At 36.2% G+C, this 22,842-nt stretch overlaps 1 protein-coding gene across 5 annotated transcripts in view; it reads left to right on the top strand.

The window, feature by feature from the left end:
* Znf527 (zinc finger protein 527) overlaps positions 1 to 22,842 on the top strand; it is a 26,777-nt gene continuing 3,935 nt past the window's right edge. The window contains exons 1-6 of one of the 5 annotated variants that reach the window (XM_015497161.2): positions 1 to 130; positions 2,280 to 2,408; positions 4,368 to 4,446; positions 8,487 to 8,613; positions 9,230 to 9,325; positions 20,151 to 21,967. In XM_015497161.2, the coding sequence (XP_015352647.1) occupies positions 4,414 to 4,446; positions 8,487 to 8,613; positions 9,230 to 9,325; positions 20,151 to 21,727 (1,833 nt within the window). In that variant the 5' untranslated portion in view covers positions 1 to 130; positions 2,280 to 2,408; positions 4,368 to 4,413 and the 3' untranslated portion in view covers positions 21,728 to 21,967. Of the gene's footprint in view, positions 131 to 212; positions 299 to 2,279; positions 2,409 to 4,367; positions 4,447 to 8,486; positions 8,614 to 9,229; positions 9,326 to 15,746; positions 15,852 to 17,444; positions 17,552 to 20,150; positions 21,968 to 22,842 lie in introns of those variants that run through there. The other 4 variants (XM_048791108.1, XM_048791109.1, XM_048791110.1 and 1 more) reach the window with 4 other exon arrangements.

The following is a 22,842-nucleotide window of genomic DNA, read 5'->3' on the forward strand; positions in this document are numbered from 1 at the left end:
GCTAGTTCAGATGGCGCAGAGCTCAGTCTAGCCTGGGTCCTCTTCCGGCTCCACCTCGCGGAGGATTCTGGGCAGTGACGTCGTCGGTCCGGGTGGTGGGGTTGGTTTCCATAGCCCGCGGCGCCTGGAGGTGAGTTGGGCTCTGCCCCAGGTCAAGAGAGGGGGCTGGGCTCAGTGTGTGCGGCAGGGGACGGGGGTGGGAACTCCGCAGGCGCAGCTGGGGAGGTTGTGTGTCAATGTCACTCTGTACAACTATGTGACAGGCTTTGGGTGTGACGCTGTTATCTCGTGTGTCACGGTATGTGTGCGTGCCTGTGTGGCTTGTGTGTGACTGTGACCATCTGTCTCTTCGGGGAAAAACTATGTGTATTTGTGTGCGACTGTCCCTACAGGTGTAGCTGTGTATTACTGTGAATGGGTTTATGGGAGACCGAGGTATGACATTGTGTGTCTGTGAATATGTTTGACCACCTGTCTCTGGATACACATGTGTTGGAATGTTTGTGACAGCAGATGTGATTTTGTGACATGCCCATCAGTTTGTGAAGTTTTGATTTTATATAAGTAATTGTGACAAGATTATGACCTTGAGTGTGCCACTGTGACTGTGTAACTGTCTCTCTGTTGTGTGTGACCGCCTATCTTTGTGCTAATATGGCTGTGTGTGATTATGGGTATGACTGTGAGACTGTGTATGTGTATGATTGGGTGAGAATTTGAACGTGTATGTGAGATGGTGGGCTTGATTGTCCAGGACCTAGTTTGTGATTGTGAGGAACAGAAAGATTAAAATTACTTGCTTAAGTTCACACAGTTAATAAGTGACAAAACTTATTAACTGACTCAAACCACAGTTAATAAATGATAGAACTAGGACTCAAAACTGAGCAGTTTGGATGAAGAGTTCTTGCTTTTAATGAATAAACTGATTTTTCACACATTGTAAGAATGAATAATGGGAGCTCTGGATTCTGAGAGTGGTGGAGATGATTATCTCTGGTTTTCTACTGTGAACCATTGAAACGTGGATAATAATCTGGTTTGCTTCTTTACACAGGACACAACCTAAAGACATTGTGTTGAGACCTTCCACAAATTGGCTACTTTTAGGGGAGAAAAGCCCAATCTGAAAGCCCAATCATCTTCCACTTAGGTCATTGGGTCCTTGTCAAAACTTCCATGTTTGGTGCTAAGAGAGGCTGATCTGGGCTCTTTTTCTGATGTACCAAGTGAGCTGGTTTTGGTTTTGATTTTCTCAGTTAATTAAAAAAAAAGTTCTCTTTTCATTTCCAAATGGGAGTATAAAATCCAAGCAGGAGCAAGGGTAACACTTCTCTGTGTCATATGTTGGCTCATGCAATCTTTTTTATTTTCATTTGTTATTTTTAGATATACATGACAGTAGGGTGTATTTTGACATACATACATGGAGTATAATTTATTCTAATTAGGAATAAATTATTATTATTATTATTATTATTTTTAATTTTAACATTTATTTATTTATTTTTTAGTTTTCGGCGGACACAACATCTTTGTTTGTATGTGGTGCTGAGGATCGAACCTGGGCAGCACGCATGCCAGGCGAGCGCGCTACCGCTTGAGCCACATCCCCAGCCCAAATTATTATTATTTATAAATATTCCAATTTATTCTAATTCTCATTCTTGTGGGTGTACATGATGTGGAATATCACTGGTCATGTATTCATCTATAAACATAGGAAAGTTATGTTGGATTCATTCTGGTTCATGCAGTCTTGACATTGAGGAAAGAAAGATTTGGAAAGATGGATTAACTTGCCCAAGTTCAAACTGCCAGTGAGAGAAGGCGTGAAAAGTCAACCTGGGCCTGGGAACTATGTAAAACCCCAGTCTTTCCAATGCCCTTCTTGCAAAGACTGATGGCCCACTTCAAACTTAGAAACATATTGCCCAAGGGATACTCAGTTTTCTGGATAAAAAAGAAATCCAGAAACTTAAAAGAAATTTCTTTTATGTAGATGCTACTTAAGGCTTTTGCTTTCAGATGCCAAGCAGAATACATTGCTTCTCCTCTCAGCTTGCAGAGGCTTTTGTGGAATATTCCAAGCTCCCCAGAGCTGGCTAGTACAGCATAGCCCAGAATCTGGGGGTAGTGAATCCTAAATTTTAGGTCAATTGGGAAGTTTCCCATTTTCAAAAAGAAAAAAAAATGTTGGCTCTGAGAGGACAAGCAGGTTATTTTGAGTTACAGTTTGTTTTTGGTTTGGAATTATAGTTTGGCAATTTTTTCCTCAGGTTGCTTTTCTGTGGAGTAATAGATAACATCTGTCATCTCTGAAGATGCTTCTCTAAGGAAAAAAATGGCATTGGTTCTTCAGGTTTTTGTTGACTATATTCTATTCGGACATTGTGGATTCTTGAAAGGTCAGTTTTTGAATCTCACTTCAGTTGGATTCATGACTTTCAGTTGGTTGTTTTAACTTAAGTTCAGTTATCAGTAAAATGGAAATAATAGTATCTACTTTTGCAGTCTTTTAAGTGTTGCACGAGATAATGGCGTGGATAGCATGCATAATATCACTGTATGTTACAGGAAGCACAGCAAGGTTTATTTATTCACTTATCCAGTATTTTTGAGTACCTACAATGGTTCAGTGAACCAAACAAATCCTCTCTCTCTTGGATCTTACACTCTTGTGTGAAAAGGCAAACAATAAACAGAATGTATGTGACATTTTCAAAGGTGATAAATGCTAAGAAGAAAAATAAATCACGATAAGGAAAAAGAGTGACTGGAATAGTGTTCTCTTCAGATAGAATTTTCAGGGAACTTCCTCTGATGAAGTAACAGTTGAACACAGGAATAAAGAGAAAGAGAAAGCCTTGCTGATTTTTGGGAGGAGAGTATTCCAGGAAAAAGGGAAAGCAAAGGTAACAGCTGTGAAGGTGGAGTGTCCATAGCATTGGAGTAACAATTAGGAGACCTGTGTACCTGAAGAGAAGTGAGCAAAAGGAGAAGGATAAGAAATGAGGTCAGATGAGCAGCCAGGGGCCAAGTCAAAACCCACCTTGTTGGCCCTGGGATAGACTACAGATTTTGTTGAGTTGGGTTTTATGTCATTTGGGGTTAAATTCAGCATTGGCCTTTTCCTCTGATCTTGGAAAGCATGATTCTTGTTCATATAAAAAGGATATGGGGATTGTGTAGCATTCCCCAACTTGCCAGGCCCTTGGCTATTGATCTGCTCTTTGCTATGGTAAACATTGCATAACTCACGTGTTATGATTTTTCACATGGATTAATGTGGACACTTAAGGGGTAAGAAATTGAAGAAATAGGGGCTGGGATTGTGGCTCAGCGATAGAGCGCTTGCCTAGCACTGGCGGGATCCGGGTTCGATCCTCAGCACCACATAAAAATAAAGGCATTGTGTTGTGTCTATCTACACCTAAAAAATAAATATAAAAAAATTTAAAAAAGAAATTGAAGAAATAAACAAGGGTCTTCTTTCCATTACTCTTCAAAATGTATTTTTAACATATCAGTATAAGTCCTGCCCATGAGAAAATGATGGACAGTTTCACAGAAATTTTTATCTCATATTTCTTTGTCAGCCCTGTGTTTCTAATCCCAGCAAGGAACTTGGGCAAGTGTTTTAAAACTTGAAGAAGGCCAGGTGTGGTGGCAATGCTTGTAATCCCACTGGCTTGGGAGGCTGAGAAAGGAGGATCGAAAATTCAAAGCTAGCTTCAGCAAAAGTGAGGCACTAAGCAATTCAGTGAGACCCTGTCTCTAAATAAAATATAAAATAGGGCTGGGGATGTGGCTCAGTGGTTGAGTGCCCCTGGGTTCAATCCCTGGTACCCACATATACACACAAAAAGTTGAAGAAATGTGACATTATTTGCATGTTTTTTAAAGATAAAATGGGTTATTGTAAAAGTTAGGTTTATTTATTTTAAAATGTTTTTTTAGTTGTTGATGGACCTTTATTTACTTATTTTATTTATATGCAGTGCTGAGAATCAAACCTATTGCTTCACACATGCTAGGCAAGCATTCTATCACCAAGCCACAACTCCAGCCCTAAATTTATTTATTGTGTAAACTTGGGTCCAATATGACATTTTAGCCAGATTATTAATAATCATTGGTAAGTTGGATAGTATTAGAAAATGCTTTTTCCACAGGATAGTTAATTTAGGTCAGTCATGTTGGTAATGTTGTCCATTAACCATTTATGCATTATTAATAAAATTACAAGAATAAAATCATTTAAAAGAAGGATATAGGGACCATCAAGGGGCAATAATTCTATCTTTGTGGGTCTTATATAGTAAAGTAGAACTGGGATATCATTTTTCTTAACTCTCCCTTCTTAGGACTTTGTTCTTAATCAAAAAAGCAAACTGAAGAAGAAAAGAGGAAATGGCTGTTGGACTTTGTAAAGTCATGTCCCAGGTAAGTTAATATTTTCAGAAATTTCACCTCCTTTTTCAGAACTTTGAGGCCACAGGGAAAAATCACAAATTTCCCAGGGCACCTTCATCAGTTTTCTCTGCCATTTATTTACCTAATCCATCTACCAAACTTTTAATATCTTTTTTACGTGTGATGAATCTGAACTATATTCTTTAGACAGACTGTGATTTATTGAGTTGGGGATGAGTGCTCTATTAAACAAGGAGATCAAAGATAGCCTCTCTGAGAGGCAGAGAAAAACTACAGCAAAGCAAAACTTCAGTGAAAGTAGAGAGTAAGTTTGTAGAAATTAGGGTAGCAAGAATAGCAAGGACTGGGCTGGGGCTGTGTAGCTCAGTGATAGAGCATCTGCCTCACATGTGTGAGGCACTGGGTTTGATCCTCAGTGTCACATAAAAAAATAAAGATTAAAAAAAGAATAGCAAGGACCAAGTTATTTTGGTGGGAGCATGTTTGGTTTGATCCAGCAATAGCACTGAGCCAGTGTCCTGAGGGTGGGAGGGAGTCAGCACTATGAGGTCACAGGTTTAACCAGGGGCCAGATTCTGTAGGCAATTGAATGTCATTAGAATTTTGAGTTTTGTTCTAAATGTGAAGGAGGGCCATTGGAGCTTGTGATATGATTTGATTTGATGTTTTAAAATAAATAGAAAGCATGGGAAATAGGGTAAAAGCAGGTGATAACAATCTGAACCCTGTGGGGAGCATTAGAGCTGGAGAAATTCTGTGTATGTATTGAAGATAGAAAATGGAATTTGATCCAGGATTGGTTGTGGAGTGTAAGAAGAAAAAAGAAGTCAAGGATGACTACAACGATTTTTGGCTGGGTAGTTACACAAATAGTCATCCCATTTACTCAGAAATACATGATGGAGACTCTTGGATATATTGAGAGACCAAAGGGAATGTTGACTATATGTCTGCAGTTCAGGACTAGAGATGTGATTTTAAAGCCATGGGACAAGATGAAATTATTTTGAAGGCAAGGTTCTGGCAAATGTAGGTAGGAAAGAGATCCAAAGACCAAGTTTGGGACATTTTAACAAGTCAAGAAGAGGAGGAATCAGCAAGAGATTGAAAAGAACCGAGTGTTGTGGAATATGCCTATAGCTCTAGCTACTTAGGAGGCTGAGGTGGGAGGATTACTTGAGTCCAGAAGTTCAAGATCAGAGAGAGAGGGAGGCTTGGGAAGAGAGAAGGACTGATGAAGGACAACCAGAATGTGTGGGTCCTAGAAGCCAAGAATAGAAAATGTTTAAAAAGAGAATGATCAGCCAAGTTAAATTCTTCTGAGAGAGTGACATTGTTTGCTTGTTTTTTAAAATAAGTGACTGATTCATTTGACAAGAACTACTTCATAGAGCAGTTGGGATAAAAGCATTATTGCAATGGGTTCAAGAGATAATGAAAGGGAAGGAAAAATGGAGAACGTGAGTCTGGACCTTATGATAATGTAGCCAGTGGCCACATATGACTACTCCAAATTAAGATGTGCTGTAATTTTAAAATATATGTCATAATTTGAAGATTTAGTACAAAAAGAATAAGGTCCTATTAATAATTTTCTGTATCAATTATATAATTTACATCTGAAATATCTTTAATTATATCTGAATAACATTTTAAATACATCGCTTAAATGAAAAGTATTATTAAGTTGACTTAATTTATTTCTGTTTACTTTTTAAAATATGATTACTAGAAAATCTAGAATTACATATGTGGCTCACATATTTCTTTTGGATATCCCTGGTCTAGACAACTCTTTGGAAGAGTTGTTATTATTATTATTATTTGTAGGTGAACACATACCTTTATTTTATTTTAATGTGATTCTGAGGATCAAACCCAGTGCCTTACATGTGTGAGGCAAGCACTCCACGACTGAGCTACAACCACAGCCCCTGGAAAAGTTTTGTTATTAAGTAGAATAGAGAGGGCTGGGGTTATGACTCAGCGGTAGAGTGCTTGCCTCGAACATGCGAGGCTCTGGGTTTGATCCTCAGCACCACATAAACATAAATAAATAAAATAAAGATGTTTTGTTCAACTACAACTAAAAAACTAAATATTTAAAAAAAAAAGAGGAATAGAGAAATGGAACAATAATTAGAGTGAGATCATGGAAGGGAATTTACTTATTTATATATTTCTTTGTAAAATGGAAGATATTGCACCAGATTGTATATTGATAGGAATGATCCAGTAAAGGGAGAAAAGTTGGTAATACAAGAAAAAAAAGGTGTGGACAAGTGAAGGATTGGCTGTATATAGAACCTGGAGTTTATCCATAACAAGAGAAAAGACAGAGTGTATACAGTATAGATAGATTGCCAAGTACATAGGGAGGCAGGAGGATCAAGTTCAAAGTGAGAACAAGGGAGAAGTTGGTGGCTTGAGAAAGAAACAGATGGTATGAAATAGTTGTCAGGATAACAGGAGAGTGAATATTTAGGAAAGTATAGTAGAGTAGTCTTAGAGTTTGAGGAATCTCTGTTCTGGAGATCAAAATGTTCATCAATCAGGATTCTAGCAAGAAACTCAAAAGGACAATTTATAAGGTATTATCAGGGTATACAGAAACTAAAAAGGGTAGCACTGTATCCTGGGACTCATTAAAGCAGAAAATTGGATGGAGAAGCCTCCTGATAGGTACTGTGAGCTTTGAATGAAGAACAAAGATCACCTAGGATGATAGGACCCCCTTCCAGATCTACAAAATCAGAAATTCAGGGAATGGGTCTAGTAATCTGGCTTTTAATAAGTCCTCCAATGATCCTGGAGTAAATATATAACCCTGCTCACTTCCCCCACATCTCTTTCAAGCACCTGAACACAGCTGAAAATAGCAGGGGTCAAGGGAGCTTATTGATACTGTCAATGTAGGTCAGCCTCCCAGCCACAGAAGAAAGAGCAGCACATGGAAATTACACCACACTATCTAGTTGTATAATTTTATTTCTCCAGATACAATTATCTCTATTTCCATATTTGAAATTTCATTATTTTGGGGAGAAATGAAAACACATTATATAGACTGGAACCTCATCATTTTTAAGCATTGTGTATTCCTTCATACAGAAATAGAAAATTTCACTGTTTTTTTCACTGAGTGGGAAACAGTTTTTTCAATATGATAAGTTTTGTAATGGACACTGGATATCTGTCAGTTAAAACAGACTTCCCTTCATGCAGCTTAGAATTCAGTGACTACACTCTATTTTTGGACATGTAAATTGTTTCTATATTTTTTTGTATAATCTTCTAAAGAAAAATCTTATCTAAATTTCTTTACTTATTCTTCATTATTTCTTCAGGATATATTTCTGGAAATTTCCCTTATTTAAAGAGTCTAAATTCAGATCATACTCTTTTGTTAAAGCACAATTCAAGGCCTTCCTTTACTACTCTGCTATGCCTAATATCCCAGTTTGGGGAATATAAAGAAATCTTCCACATAATAAATTTTTTATAACTTAGTATGTACAACTTACAACTTAGCCCTTGTTCATATACTTATACTTTTTCATGTTATAAGCTAATTTTCTTGTATGTGTATATATGTCTTTTTCACAAAAGTGTAGAAATTTCAAGTGGTGAATCTCTTTCAATATTTCTCTTCCTTCAAAATATTTTACAAACCTGAACATATACTTCTTTTCTTTTCTTTTTTCTTTTTCTTTTCTTTTTTTGTACCAGGGATTAAACTCAAAGATGCTTAACTACTGAGCTACATCCCTAGTTCTTTATTTTTTATTTTGAGACATGGTCTCACTAAGTTGCTTAGAGCCTGTCTAAGTTGCTGATGCTGGTTTCCAACTTGTGGTCCTCCTGCCTCAGCCTCCTGAGCTGCTGGGATCAGAGGCATGTACCACTGCACCTGGCACATGTAATTGTTTTCTAATAAAATTATTTTCCTGGATTATTTAGAGCTTTAAACTCTGGATGAATTTATCTTTTTTACTGGGACCATATGGGAATCTAAGCACTTGGTGAATAAGAATTTATTTTTATTTCAGGGGTTGGTGACTTTCAAAGATGTGGCTCTAGACTTTTCCCAAGAGGAATGGGAATGGTTGGACCCATCTCAGAAGGATTTATACAGAGAAGTCATGTTTGAAAACTACAGGAACTTGGTATGGCTTGGTAAGGATGTTTCTCCCTGATAAATCCAAAATTTCCTTCTGAGATGTTTTTATTTCCTCAATCAATAATATCTAGGACATTTTGAAGATACTTGAATTTCTACCTTCTGTTTCCAGGAAGTGATTGGAAATAGTTTTATAGAGTTGGAAATGAGTAGTTCCCTTTGCTATAGAATGGTGGTTTGAAACAGCAACATCAGCATGCCCTGGGAATTTGTTAAATACAAATTATAGGACCCCACTCTAGATCTACAAAATCAGAAATTCAGGGACTGTGTCTAGTAATCTGACTTTTAATAAGTCCTCCAATGATCCTGATGCCTGTGAAAGTTCCATAGCCAATGTTGTTTCTGATTCAGTAGGTCTGAGTTGGGGCCTGAGAATTTGCATTTCAAATTAGTGCCGAGGTGATGGCTACTTCTATTGTAGAGCTTTTAGAGCCACTGCAATGGAATAAGCTTCACCTTCCTCATCCTATGTACAAGCACCATTCCATTCTTTGACCCTTGAAGGTCATTTTTTGCCTGATGATCAAGAAATTGGGTCTGGGACCTGGAACAACTGCAGCATGTTGATTTGTCTGTCTCTGGCTTTCATTTTTCTTACCCTATAAATAGGCCTCTCCATTTCTAAGCCCAACATGATCTCCTTATTGGAGCAAGGAAAGGAACCTTGGATGGTGGAAAGAAAGATGTCACATGATCAGTGTGCAGGTGAGTGACAGATAACTGGGCAGGGAAGGCCATTGTAAGGTTCCTACACAAGTGGTCCCGAGGAGGCTTCCCTGAACTTCAGGTCGCAAGGACACCTCTTTAGCATGTGCTCCCCTAGAAACCTCAACTTCACCTTGGGGTTTTTCCTTCCAATTTTATCACATTTTATTTTCTAGTCTTCTACCTATACCCTAAATCTTAATCCTTTCCGTTTCTTTTTCTCTGTTGTGGTCAGAATTGCATTCTTTTCTAGATTTCCTTTTTTTGACCTTTTACTTTTGTCAAAAATGTTATTAAAGGGGCTGGGGATGTGGCTCAAGCAGTAGCGTGCCCGCCTGGCATGTGTGCGGCCCGGGTTCGATCCTCAGCACCACATACAAACAAAGATGTTGTGTCCGCCGATAACTGAAAAATAAATATTTAAAAATTCTCTCTCTCTCTCTCTCTAAAAAAAATGTTATTAAAGATATACATGCACGCTCTTTAGAAAAAAACCCAGTAGTTTGACAAAGCTAGTTTTCTTAAAAAAAAGGAATTCATTTACTCTGCTCTCCAGTTGCTGTCTCTGTAGAGGGATCTACTTTCTTTTATAACTTCTTTTGGTGTTTCCTTCATGCCTCTAAAAATATGTTTAATATTGCTATTTCCTGATTTTTTTTCAGATTTAATCCTTATCCAATACCTTTTTACTGAGAAAATAAAGATTTAGCACTTTCTTATTCTGAACCCAACACATGTACAGATATTAATATCAACCCTCCTTTCTTATTGATATCATAATTTTGATTGACTCATTATTCAGTGTTTACATTGTTAATGGGTATTTATTTATTTAATGCTAGTCATAGACAAATTGTACACATATCAATATTGCTTTTTCTTAAAAACTTTTAGTTTTCCCCAGAGTTAATAATGATCTGGAGATTTTGTTTTATCTTCTGTTTAACTTCATATATATATATATATATATATATATATATATATATATATGTATTTCAATTCCAAATTCCCTTCAATTTCTAAAACTCTCAAGATACTCAGACACATTAGGTAACCTGTCAGTTTCATCTTGGAAAAATCTCTCCTGGAGTCTTAAGAGATGCTTCACTCTAGACGAATGGTCCATTACATCTACTTGTACTCAATTTGGATTTATCTGATATTTTCTTATGATTAGGTCGAGTATGCATATTTTGAAAGAATACCACAGAAATAATATTGTGTCCCTCAATACATCATATCAAAGAATTTATAATGTTGATGTGCCTTATTATCTACGATATTAACTTTGCTTGCCTAGTGAAGGTGGTGTCTACTTGTTTTTTCCATTATAAAGTTCTTATTTTTCTATTAATAATTAATAACTATCTTGTGGGAAATATTTTGAGACTATTCAACTTCTCATAAAACTTTTGCTTATTGATTTTAGCACCACAGGAATATGTCTATTCTTATATATCTGTTTACACACATATAAAAAATAGGATCATTCTGTGTGGAAGAACTGTTTCTTCTCCCCCATTTACTTATGCATTCAATTATATTTGTAGATTTATGGATTTTTTCTATGAAATAAAGACTTCATAGAATTTAAAGAGATTCATCTTTATATTGCTAGATTTATGGATGTTTTCCTATGGAGTTAAATACAATGAATCATTATTTTGTTGCTCAGTTTGTTCCAGTTTTGGCCATCAGAATCTCCATGTTGGTTCCTTTGAGCTTTTCACGTTCCCCTCCATTTTTTGAGCATTTCCTTCCTTCTGGCACTACAGAGTATCCCAGGTTCATCTTGTTTTCCTTGCCCCAGCCTTGAATCTGTCACTTCTCCAAGAAACCTGGTTCTTTTTGTTGGGAAATGGTGTTTAGAAACCAAAATCTGGATTCTAGATGTGCTCATTGTTGTCAGGCCATCACAGCAGATAGAGATAGGAAATAAATGTATGTATATACACAAACTTCTATTTTTATTTCTGCCTCTGTCTCTTTATATATTAAAACTCTTCATTTATATTAGTAATTAGATTCTAGTGTAACTCCAAGCTGGGGTAATTGTAGCCTTCCTCTTTTACTTATTTGTAATTTCCTTTTCTGACAATGATAAACAATATATTTACTTACTTGCTCAATTTTAGTATACATGTGAAATATATATACTAATTTTTCTGGTTTATTCATCTGAGATATAAATTTACTCATTTGATTCAAACGTTTTAGTATATACATAAAATATATACCCTAAATTTTCTAACTTATTCATCTGTAAAATACAAATTTCCTAACTACATTCAAACTACAGATGTATGCATAGTTTCTTGTATCTTATTTGCAGCACATTTTTGGGGAATTAGGTTATTTGTCTTTATTTATTTGTAGAGCTTTTTAAAATATATTCTGAGTATTATTCATTTTTCTATAGAAAATGTGTTTGTTTTCTTTTCCCAGAATGTCTCTTGCCTTTTAACTTGTGATTTCTTTTCCAACATAGAAGTTTTTAATGTTAATGTCAGATCTGTCTTTTTATTTATAGTTCGTACTTTGTAGCCTCATTTACTAAATCTTCCCCTAGTAACTAGGGTCATAAAAATATTCTCCTGTTTGGTTTTTTGCAGTACCAGAGATTGAACCCAGGGGTGCCGCACCTACCACTGAGCTACACTCCTAGCCTTTTTTATTTTTTATTTTAAGATAGGGCCTTGCTAAGTTGCTGTGGCTGGCCTTGAATTTGTGATCTTAGCCTCCCGAGTCACTGAGATTACAGGCCTGTGCCATCATACCCAGCTCAGCCCTTTATTCTTATTTTTTATTTTGAGACGGTCTTACTAATTTGTCTGGGCTGGCCTCAAGCTTGTGATGCATCTATCTCAGCTTCCCAAGTAGTAGGGATTACTGGCAGGCACCACTGTACCCCACTCTCTTGTATTGTTTTTAATAGTTTTAAGGTTTTGTTTTTTACTCTTAGGCCTATAATCTCTGTGGACTTTAATTTTTAAATATGGTGTGTGAATTAATTGACTTATGCATTTCTTCACTGATGATGATAATGCTGCCTTCATCTGCATGCCAAGTTCTTATATTTGTGTGATTCTTACATCTGCCCTCTGCTTTTCATTCCACTGTTTATTTCTAAACCAGTGTTACACTGTTTTCCTTACTATATAGCTTAATATCCCTTTAGTGTTCTACGTGGTTATCACTGGCATGTAGAGCAAATATTAATTTGCATGTATTCATCTCTATCTAGCCAGCTTGTTGTACTGTTTTATTCACTTCTCTGAATTTCTTAGAGTATGCTTATTGCTTTAACAAAGTCTTAGTGAATAAAAATGTAAAGATTTTTTTGGGGGGACATGTTATAATCCAGTATGCCATTATCTGGGACCTCTGCTGCATGCTGTCATTCATACTGTCATTCAGATCCCTTTCGTCTGTTGGGATCATCATGTCCTTGGAATCTTATACTGAAGCCAGCAAGGCAGAGAGGGAGGAAGAGAAAGAGAAAAAGGGCATGGGGCAGGGCCGAGGGCAGAGGGGAGATTAAGGCACACATACACACAAAAAAAGAAACGAGATAAAAATGAATGGATGTTGAGGGATCTCTCAGGACATTTTCAATGGGCCAACCTGGAATTGACATTTGTGATGCCTATCACTTCTGATTTGCCAAAACTTAGTCATATGGCTATAAGAGAAGGCTGGCTGATGCAATTTTTGTGTACCTAGGAGGAAAAGGAAAAATATTTGCTACATATGTTTTCCTTTCTAGTATTTTTATCTTCCTTTACTTTTTCTCCTTTTTAATTTGACTATATCAGTTTCCTTATCTGTGTCTTACAGGTGCAGTTTTTATTCTTTCTGACATTAAGGAATTGTTTCCATCTTAAATGTGTACACACATACACATATACACACACACATATGTAAACATTTAAATAGCAAGGTATTTTCTATTTTTATATATTTCTAGCATCTTTGAGGTGATTAATTTTTCTCTAATGTTTTTTTTCTTCTATAAAAATTTAAAGAGCCAGGTGCAGTGCTGCACACCTGTAATTCCAGTTACTTCGGAGGCTCAGGCAGGAGGACCAAAATTCAAGACCAGCTTTGGCAACTTAGGGGGAGACCTAAGAAACATATGAGACCCTATTTCAGAACTAAATAATAAATAGGATGGGGATATAACTCAATGAAAAAGCACCCCAATTTTTTAATCCTTAGTACCAAGTAAATAGAAAAAGACTTATAGAAGAGAAATTCTATAATAATTTATCACAATGTTTTTTTGTTGCCAAACTGTTCTTGCCTTTCTGAATTGCATATTTGATCATGTGGATTATTAAATTTAATATAAAGATTCAATTTTTAATATGTAAGAATTTTGGTGATTGATCTGGTATCAGAACAGTGAAATAAACTAGTGGAACAGTATAGAAAATATAGAGAGCATAAGAACAATGAGTAGATCAGTGAAACACTCAGGTTTATATGAGAATTTATAATAAGAACGGGTAGCTTTTCAAATCAATGAGGCAAAGAGTTTCTTAAAAGTTATGAATAATATTTGTATAATACTAGATTTTAGAAAGTTGTTCCTAGAATGACATCAAAGCCAGCATCTATAATGGAAAAAATGAGAGCTTTAAGTTTACATAATTAAATTTTTTTGTTAAAACACTGTAAATGTAGAGGACATAAAACAATAAAAAGTGATGAAAAGGGAAAATATTTACATAGGCTTAATGCCCTAAATATATAAGTAACTTCTACAAATCACCTAGAAGACATATAGTTCAATTAAAATGTATGCAAAAAGACATCATAATATATATAAAAGATATATAAATTTGCATAAAAAGATACTCAATTTTATAATCAAAATTATAAGAACAGGGAGGTACTCTTTACCTGTGTAGGCAATGATTTTAAGATATTGTTAGCCTGTGGGTGGGTTTTGAGATGTGCTCTTTCTATACTGTTGATAAATTTTTTAGAAGGCAGTTTGAGAGAATATTAATATTTTCAATATGTACAGTTTAATTTAATGTTTCTACTTTTAGAAATGGATCTTGGAGAAATGCAAAATTATACAAAAACACATTATTAGAAGTTACTTATTTGATTTCTTTTTTGCCCTATTATTTTATTGGGGCATTATAGTTATATGTAATGTTTGGGATTTGTTGTTACGTATTTGTACATGCACACAATATTACAATATAATTTAACGAAGATCATTCCCCAGTATTTGATTTCTTTTTCATTTTAGGAATAATTTATTTTTAGTTGCTTATGGACTTTTATTTATTTATATGTGGTGCTGAGAATCAAACCCAATGCCTCACACATTCTAGCAAGCACTCTACCACTGAGCTACATAGCCCATGCCCCCAGTATTTGATTTCTAAGTGGTTAATTTTTTTCAAGTGTTGACTGCAAGGAGTAATAAAAACACATTTAAAAATACATGTTTCACATTAAGATACATATGTAAAAATATATATGTGAGGTATATGTATCTTCATGTTTATGTTAAGCATGTAATTATAAACACCAAGTACAACTGAACTAAATATTATATGTTTAACTTTAAAACATAAATGAATATTCACTAGCTTTTTTTAAAAAGTTTTTTTGTAGTTGTATAGGTACAGAATGCCTTTGTTTATTTTTATATGGTGCTGAGGATCAAAACCAGTGCCTCACACATGCTAGGCAAGAACTCTGCCACTGAGCCACAGTACCATCCCCTCACTAGCTTTTATTTTTGTTTTTGTTTTTTGGTGCTGGGGATTGAACCTATAGCCTTATACATTCTAAGCATCTGCTCTACCACTGAGCTACAACTCCAGCTCCTTCATTAGCCTTTTGGTATAGTGCCAGTGCTTTTTATTTGAATATGGTCTGTTGATTGGAATTCAGCTTTCATTTTTCTTATATAAACTACATTCATCATGTATGATTTCCATTGCAAAACACAAACCAATGTGGGTACAGAATTTTTGTAGAGTTTGTTTTTATCAGGCATTTACAATTTGATTTTTTACCTAATTCAAAAACAAGTTTTAAGCAACTTGCTTCTGCTCTATTTTTCTAAAGCTTTTAACGGTTTCCATTAAAACAATTTTCTTTTAGCACTCAATTAATTAAATATTTAAGCACATAATTATAAATACTAAATACAACTGAACTAAATAAATTGAGGGCAGAACTGATTCTTGGCTTGTAAGTAACTGAGTTTGGGGGATACAAGTGCAAAAATCAATATATTATTGTTTTATTACCTGAAGTATGGCTCAATCAGCCTTTGAATGAGATATTTTTATTGATGCTGACACTGAGAGATATCTATAGTGTTTTACGGGAGGAAAACACAGGTTGTAAATAGTATGTATGTAAAAATTATATATATTTGTCTGTACAGGGAACGAGAATTCTAGGAGGATATTAAATGTTGACATCAGCTAACAACGGTCGTGGTTTTGGAGGATATTTTGAAAGAATCTTCTTTGTAGATTTTTAAAATTTTGTGAGTATTTTTATTTGTTTAAAAAAAAAATATTAAGGAGCAGCTCTAATGCTGATTCTTAGTTGTAGCGCCCAGACAGATCCAGAATGACAGGGAAATCCTTCCATGTATCATTCTCCCTGTGAGATTCCCTTCAACCAAATGCCGTTCGCAGGTTCAGGCTCTGTGTTACTCTATTCTCTGTGTCACATGAGTATTTATGCTTCAAGTGAGTTTCTCTTGACATTTTCCACAATGTTAGTGACTTTTTCAAATCACCTTGGTTTCACCCTTTCACCAAGATGATGGGAGGAAAGTATAAAATGCAATGTCTTGGGCCATATTATTAGTTCTAGAAACTTCTTTTTTCTTCAGAATTTTCTTTTATATTATTGATCATTTTGTCCATGTGTTCTTTAATTTTCTAAGTTCAGAAATAAAATCCTTGCAGAATTCTGATTGATATTTACCTGGCTTAATTAACATGAGGTAAAAATATGCACACATTACTTTTTTTCTTTTGGTGCAGTTATATTGTACATTTGTTTGTTTAAATCTTCTTTCACATACATATAACATTTTATAGAACCTTTTTAGTGTTCCTGCAAACCATACACCCTTCTCTCTTGTAATTACTTATATGTCATTTCTAATCTTTCCTTACTGCCTTTACTTCAAGTTCGTTCCCACTGTCTTGCCACTTGCAGAGTAGCTTCTGCCCCTCTATATATAGAGTTTGACTAAATCCAGGTACTTTGCTTCGTTTTTATACTCCTCAGCTTACTGAGATGCATAAGGTAGTTCTGACCATTATCTTTTTTCTCTTTTCAAAACTCTTTTCTGATTTTTTTTATGCCTTTAACTGACTTCTGTCCCTACTTTTCTGTCTTTCCTTATTAACCATAAGATCATCATCACATTAACTTGGATCTCTCTCCAGTGCTAATAAGATTTTCTGTAATGATGGAAATAATATATGACTGTGCTTTCCAGTACAGAAGCCACTAGCCACATTTGGCCAGCCACATTGTGTCTAGTGTGATTGAGGAGATGAATTTTTAAGTTTTTAATTTTAATTAAATATTTAAATGCCACATATAGCTAGTGGCTGCTATATTGGGCAGTATAGCCCTATATAGTCTTTTAAAGAAGGGGACTGAATCTGTAAGTCTGTGTCATTGGTTTGGCTATTCTTTGCAACAAAATTTGATGTTAGCAATGAATTTTATTTTCCTTCTTAAGATTTTCCTGCAAGTCCCAGACTTTTCTCCCCAGACTTCCCACCAAAATCTCCTGAGTTTCATGCCAGTAATGTAATGATGATTTACTTTGTCAATATAGTTGTCCTTTAGTGCCTGCAGGTTTTTGGATCCAGGTCCTCTGTGGATTCCAAAACACATGGAAACTCAAATCCTTTATATAAAATGATATAGTATTTGCATATCACTTATGCACATCCTCATATAATTTGAATCATCTCTATATTACTTATAATGCCTAATACAATATAATGCTATGTAAATAGTTGTTGGAGTATATTGTTTGGCAAACAATGACAAAAATGTCTACGAATGTTTAGTACAAATACATTTTTTCTAATATTTCAATCCACAGTTAATTGAATCCATGGATGTGCAACCTGCAGATACAGAGGGCTGGCTGTATATCAATTTGTCTGTTGCCCACCAGATCAGCATATGGGAGACTAGGTCCATGATCTAGTAAGAACTTTTCCTCTTCTAATGTCTTAGATCAGCCTACTTACTGTATGGTTCTCATTGGATTCCAAAGTTGATCATACTGTGATTCTAACTTCCATCCAGTTATACAATATAACTAGCTGGGAATTACATATCTCTAATATCAATAACATTGCCTGGATTAATTTTAACCCCAAAGAGTTTACTTTTCCTATTTTTTGTCTTGTCACTTGTCAGCCTGTTGCATAATCCCTATTCAAACATTGATGTAATAATAATATCTGAGTCTACTAGTGATGTGGGTACAAGAGTTACTGAGTACTGAATTATTTTATGATAAGTATCATTAAGTATCTGTAATAAGCCCAACACTGGTGGATGTGTTATAAATATTCTTGTTCTCATATCATTCTTGCAAGGTAACTTCATTTTGTCAAATAGAAAACTGAGACTCAAGAAGTAGGTTCATCAGTTTGTTGAGGGTAGCTACCTAGATACAGAGATAGGATTCAATCCCATCCTTGTCTGGCCCCAAAGATTGTGTTGTTTTACTGTGCCACATGGGTGTCCATTTGATTCTTTTCCATTTTACCTGAAACCATATTTCCTTTTTCTCCTCAGTTACTGATGTAGGTGAATTTCCTTTTCTTTTTTGTTAAATGCTATTATGATATCATTGGCTCCTAAGTATTTCTCTACTCCATCAAAGTGAATATGTCTTCCACACATACAATTATTATTTCCTGCTCTCTACTTTCCCCAGGACATTCTCCCATGAGGAATTCATTCCCTTTCAGTATTCATATGCCTTTTTTTTTTAAGTGGTTGGAGTTCTAGGCACCTCAGAATCCCCCAGGTTGAAAAATACCTGTAGTCTTCTCCCTTTAGGCTTCTTTTACTTGGCATTACACTTAGACATTGTATAAACATTTTTATTTTATAAATTTGTCTGGAGTAGAGAAAAATTTGTTAGTGGTAAGAAGGAATATAATGGGCTTAGACATTGCTGTCCTATAACAGGACAGGAAGTCTGGGAGAGTGGGCAAGTGAACAAAAAGAAAGAATGAACAAAGTTAAGTACCTACCAGAAAATAAGTGAGCAAAGCCCTCTCAGGCCTGGGCTTATATAGGGGCCCATGTAGGAGAGGATCCAAGGCTGTGCACAGGAGAACTGACGAGGTTGGGGGCTTTTCCTGGGTGGTGGATGTGTTGGAAATAAGGAAGATACAGATACAGACATCTTCTGTTTTTTGCCTTTCAGTTTTGTGCTTATATAGTCTGGAGGAAGATTTCCTTTTCAACAGATGGGAAACTGTTTTGGGGAAGAGTTCATCTCATTAACCCCAACATGCTAATATATGCAGTTCTAAAATAATCCCACATTATATCCTAATTTGAAAATGGCTCAGTTAGTAAAATAGTTGTCATATTTTGGAAGCCTGATCAAAATCTTGAAAACCAAGCTATAGCCTCCAGAAATTATTCTTTAGTGAATTCTGATGTCTTTTTTTTCTTAAAATCTATTCTAATGATGATCTATCTCATATTAGCTAGTCTTGCATTATGTATCATGTTGAATCATTGTATGCACAAGTTTTATCTCTCTTTTTAGAGTTTATAAAAGGGAGGACACTATCCCAGACTTTTTCCCCCTCTACTAGGTCCTAGGCATATAGTCATAGATTCTGTATATTTAACATATTGTCTAAAATTAAATTAAATTAAAATTAAGTTAATTAAAATTAAATTAAATTAAAAGGATTTTCTTATTTTCCTCTTTTTTGAGGTCATTTTTTTAGTAAAGCTTTCCTTTCACCTTGGTTCAACCAAGATCCTTTCCTAAAAGTATTTTCTACTTGGCAGGCATCATTTTTCTCTTGATGAGAAAAACTGAAAATCTTATTTCTTCTAGATACTTTAGAAAACAATAATTTTCCTCTGGACCCTGATAAAATTTTAGAAGTTTTTGAGCAGCATTAGTGGAAAATATTACAAGATGTTAATCTAGCAGCATCCATTCATCAAGATGTCATTGCTCCAGGCATGACATGCCACCATAAGAAGAAAAAGGAATAAATATAAGTCCATACCCTCGTGGAACTTTCAGTCATATGAATATCAGTGCAGGGTGGACTGGAGTCTTTAAAGACTAGAGGTAGAGAAAATAATCAAGGCTTAATCAGGGCTGGGGCTGTGGTTCAGCAGTAGAGCACTCTCTTCGCACATGGGAGACCCTGGGTTTGATCTTCAGCAAAAAATAAATATTAAAAAAATAAATAAGTGAAATAAAGGTATTGTGTCCAACTACAACTACAAAATAAATATTAAAAAAAGACTTAATCAGTCATCCTCAATTCCTTATCTTTCTGGCATTTAGCTTTGTCTGCCTCTTATGCCCTACTTTGTACCTGATTTGCTATCACTGCCTCCCCAACACATATGCTGTCTTTGATCAACCTCTTTATTCTTTGTATTTTGTTCATATTGCATGGCCATATTTGAGAGATGCTAGAACCATGTACTTTATTCCTTATTTTCCCTCAATTAAATTTTCCCTAAAGGTTCCTTTCTCCTAGAAAAGTGAAAAAAAGAAGACATTCATTTTCTTGATATTTTTCAGACTGGGAGTCATGGTGTGAAATGAAGGAATTGTCTCCAAAATTGTTCATTGATGAGGAAGAAATATCCCAGTGCATGGTAACAGAAAGACTCACAAGTCATGGCCTTGAATGCTGCAGTTTCAGAGAAGGCTGGAAATATGAGGGGTTTGAGTGGTATCGGGGAAATCAGGAGAGCCATTTCAGGCAAATGACAACTCTTAAGGACATCTCTACTGGGAAAAGACACAATGAATATAATAATTCTGGGAGAAGCCTCCCCCTGAAGTCAGTACTGTTAGCACAACAGAGAATTTCCACAGTAAAACAAGCCCATAAATTTTATATGTATGATAAATTCTTCACCCAAAATTCAGTTATAATTGAATATGAAAGACTCCATGCTGAGAAGGAATCTTTGACAGGTAATGAATATGAAGAACTGAATCAAATTACTCACTTTAGTAAAGATACACGAATTCCTTCTGGTGAGAAACCTTATAAACCTAATAATTTTTCAAATTTCTTAAGTATCCACTCATTATTTACTGAACATCCAACTCAACGTAATCATTTTGGAAAATTACCCCATGAATATGATGAGTGTGGTGAAGTCTTAAGCTGTTACTCATTCTTTAATCAACCTCAGAGAATTCACAGTGGAGAGAAAGCATGTGCATGCAATGACTGTGGGAAAGCCTTTAGCCATGACTTCTTTCTCAGTGAACACCAAAGAACTCATATTGGAGAGAAGCCATATGAATGTAAGGAGTGTAACAAAGCCTTCAGGCAGAGCGCACACCTGGCTCAGCACCAGAGAATCCACACTGGAGAGAAACCCTTCGCATGCAATGAATGTGGGAAGGCCTTTAGCCGTTATGCCTTCCTTGTTGAACATCAGCGAATTCACACAGGAGAGAAACCATATGAATGTAAGGAGTGTAACAAAGCCTTCAGACAGAGCGCACACCTTAATCAGCACCAGAGGATTCACACTGGAGAGAAACCCTATGAATGTAATCAGTGTGGAAAGGCCTTCAGCAGACGCATAGCCCTCACTCTTCATCAAAGAATTCACACAGGAGAGAAACCCTTCAAATGTAATGAGTGTGGGAAGACTTTTGGCTATCGCTCACACCTTAATCAACATCAGAGAATTCATACCGGAGAAAAGCCCTATGAGTGCATCAAGTGTGGCAAGTTTTTCAGGACTGACTCACAGCTTAATCGACATCATAGAATTCATACTGGAGAGAGACCATTTGAATGCAGTAAATGTGGGAAAGCCTTCAGTGATGCTTTAGTTCTAATTCACCATAAGAGAAGCCATGCAGGAGAGAAACCCTATGAATGTAGCAAATGTGGGAAGGCCTTCAGTTGTGGCTCCTACCTTAACCAACACCAGAGAGTTCATACAGGAGAGAAACCCTATGAATGTGATGAATGTGGGAAGGCTTTCCATCAGATCTTGTCCCTTAGACTACACCAGAGAATTCATGCTGGAGAGAAACCCTATAAATGTAATGAATGTGAGAATAATTTTAGCTGTGCCTCAGCTCTCAGACGACATCAGCGAATTCATAATAGAGAAACACTATGATAATAACAAATATAGGAAATAAATCATTTAGTCACCACCCAGTCCTTATCGAATATCAGTGAATTCTGTTTGATTAGTAAAGTCTACTATGTAGTCCATATGAAAAAGCCTTTAGTTCACCATCATCCATTATTTGAAATGACTGGAGTAGTAGACTTTCTCAACTGTTCAGTACCCCACACTCAATGCCTATGATTCGGATGAAACTGTTAATCAAGGACAGCAGTAGATTGGTCACATGTAGCGCCCCCTTGCCCGCAAGGAAGACGCAACACTCAGGAATCTTCTTTCAGCAGTTTATTCAGGCCCCTGACAGTTCTTCTCCTCAGTTCTCTTTCTCTTCAGTTCTCTCTCTCGGATGCCCCTCCCAGCCTTAATAAAGCATCTCAAGCCCCAATGCAAAGCAGCCACGTGGAGCTTTCTCATAGAGTGATGAAAAGTCATGTGCCAACTCTCCCAAACAAGGAGTTGTTTATCACAGACCACAGCAGAGCCAGCGCCATCTTGTAATGGCGACCATAATTTGCATAAACGGCAGAAACGGCTCACCACAGTTCCCCCTTTTTGTTTTCTTAAAACAATACAGGCGAGAGTAGAGGTCCTATCCCACTGTGCAGAAGTGGCTGCAATGTATGGTTCAGTCCTAAGGAGGGCCCTTCCCTAGACCTGGTCCCATATCAGCCGACGCCTTTTTTCGTGGGGCGGGGAGTGAACGCGTCTAACCCGCATGCAATAGGACATGCTCTCCTTGAGGTCCACGTCAAGGATCACTCAAGTGCAGTGCTTTGCCTCGCATCCTGTATCGTGGCGATGGTGGACGAAGGGGGATAACTGAGGTTGAACTGTGGCTGTTTATAACGACAAACAAGTTGACAGCACCCTGAAAGAAAGGCACGGATTTTAAGACGATAGAAAAGCACTAGTGTGGAAACCCATCTGCGTGCAATGGCAGTAAAACCGGCAGAGTGTAAGGGCTTTCCAACACTAAGAGAATAGCAAGGAAGGTCATGTCGATCCCAGTGCAATGTTATAATAACTTGGGGTGCAACGACCATGACAAAGGTTTACTGTTTAAGATGCGCAAGCCAGACTTGAGGCGAGTTGCCATTTTCTAA

Source organism: Marmota marmota, unplaced genomic scaffold (assembly GCF_001458135.2).
Source record: "Marmota marmota marmota unplaced genomic scaffold, marMar, whole genome shotgun sequence".
Classification (NCBI taxonomy): domain Eukaryota; kingdom Metazoa; phylum Chordata; class Mammalia; order Rodentia; family Sciuridae; genus Marmota; species Marmota marmota.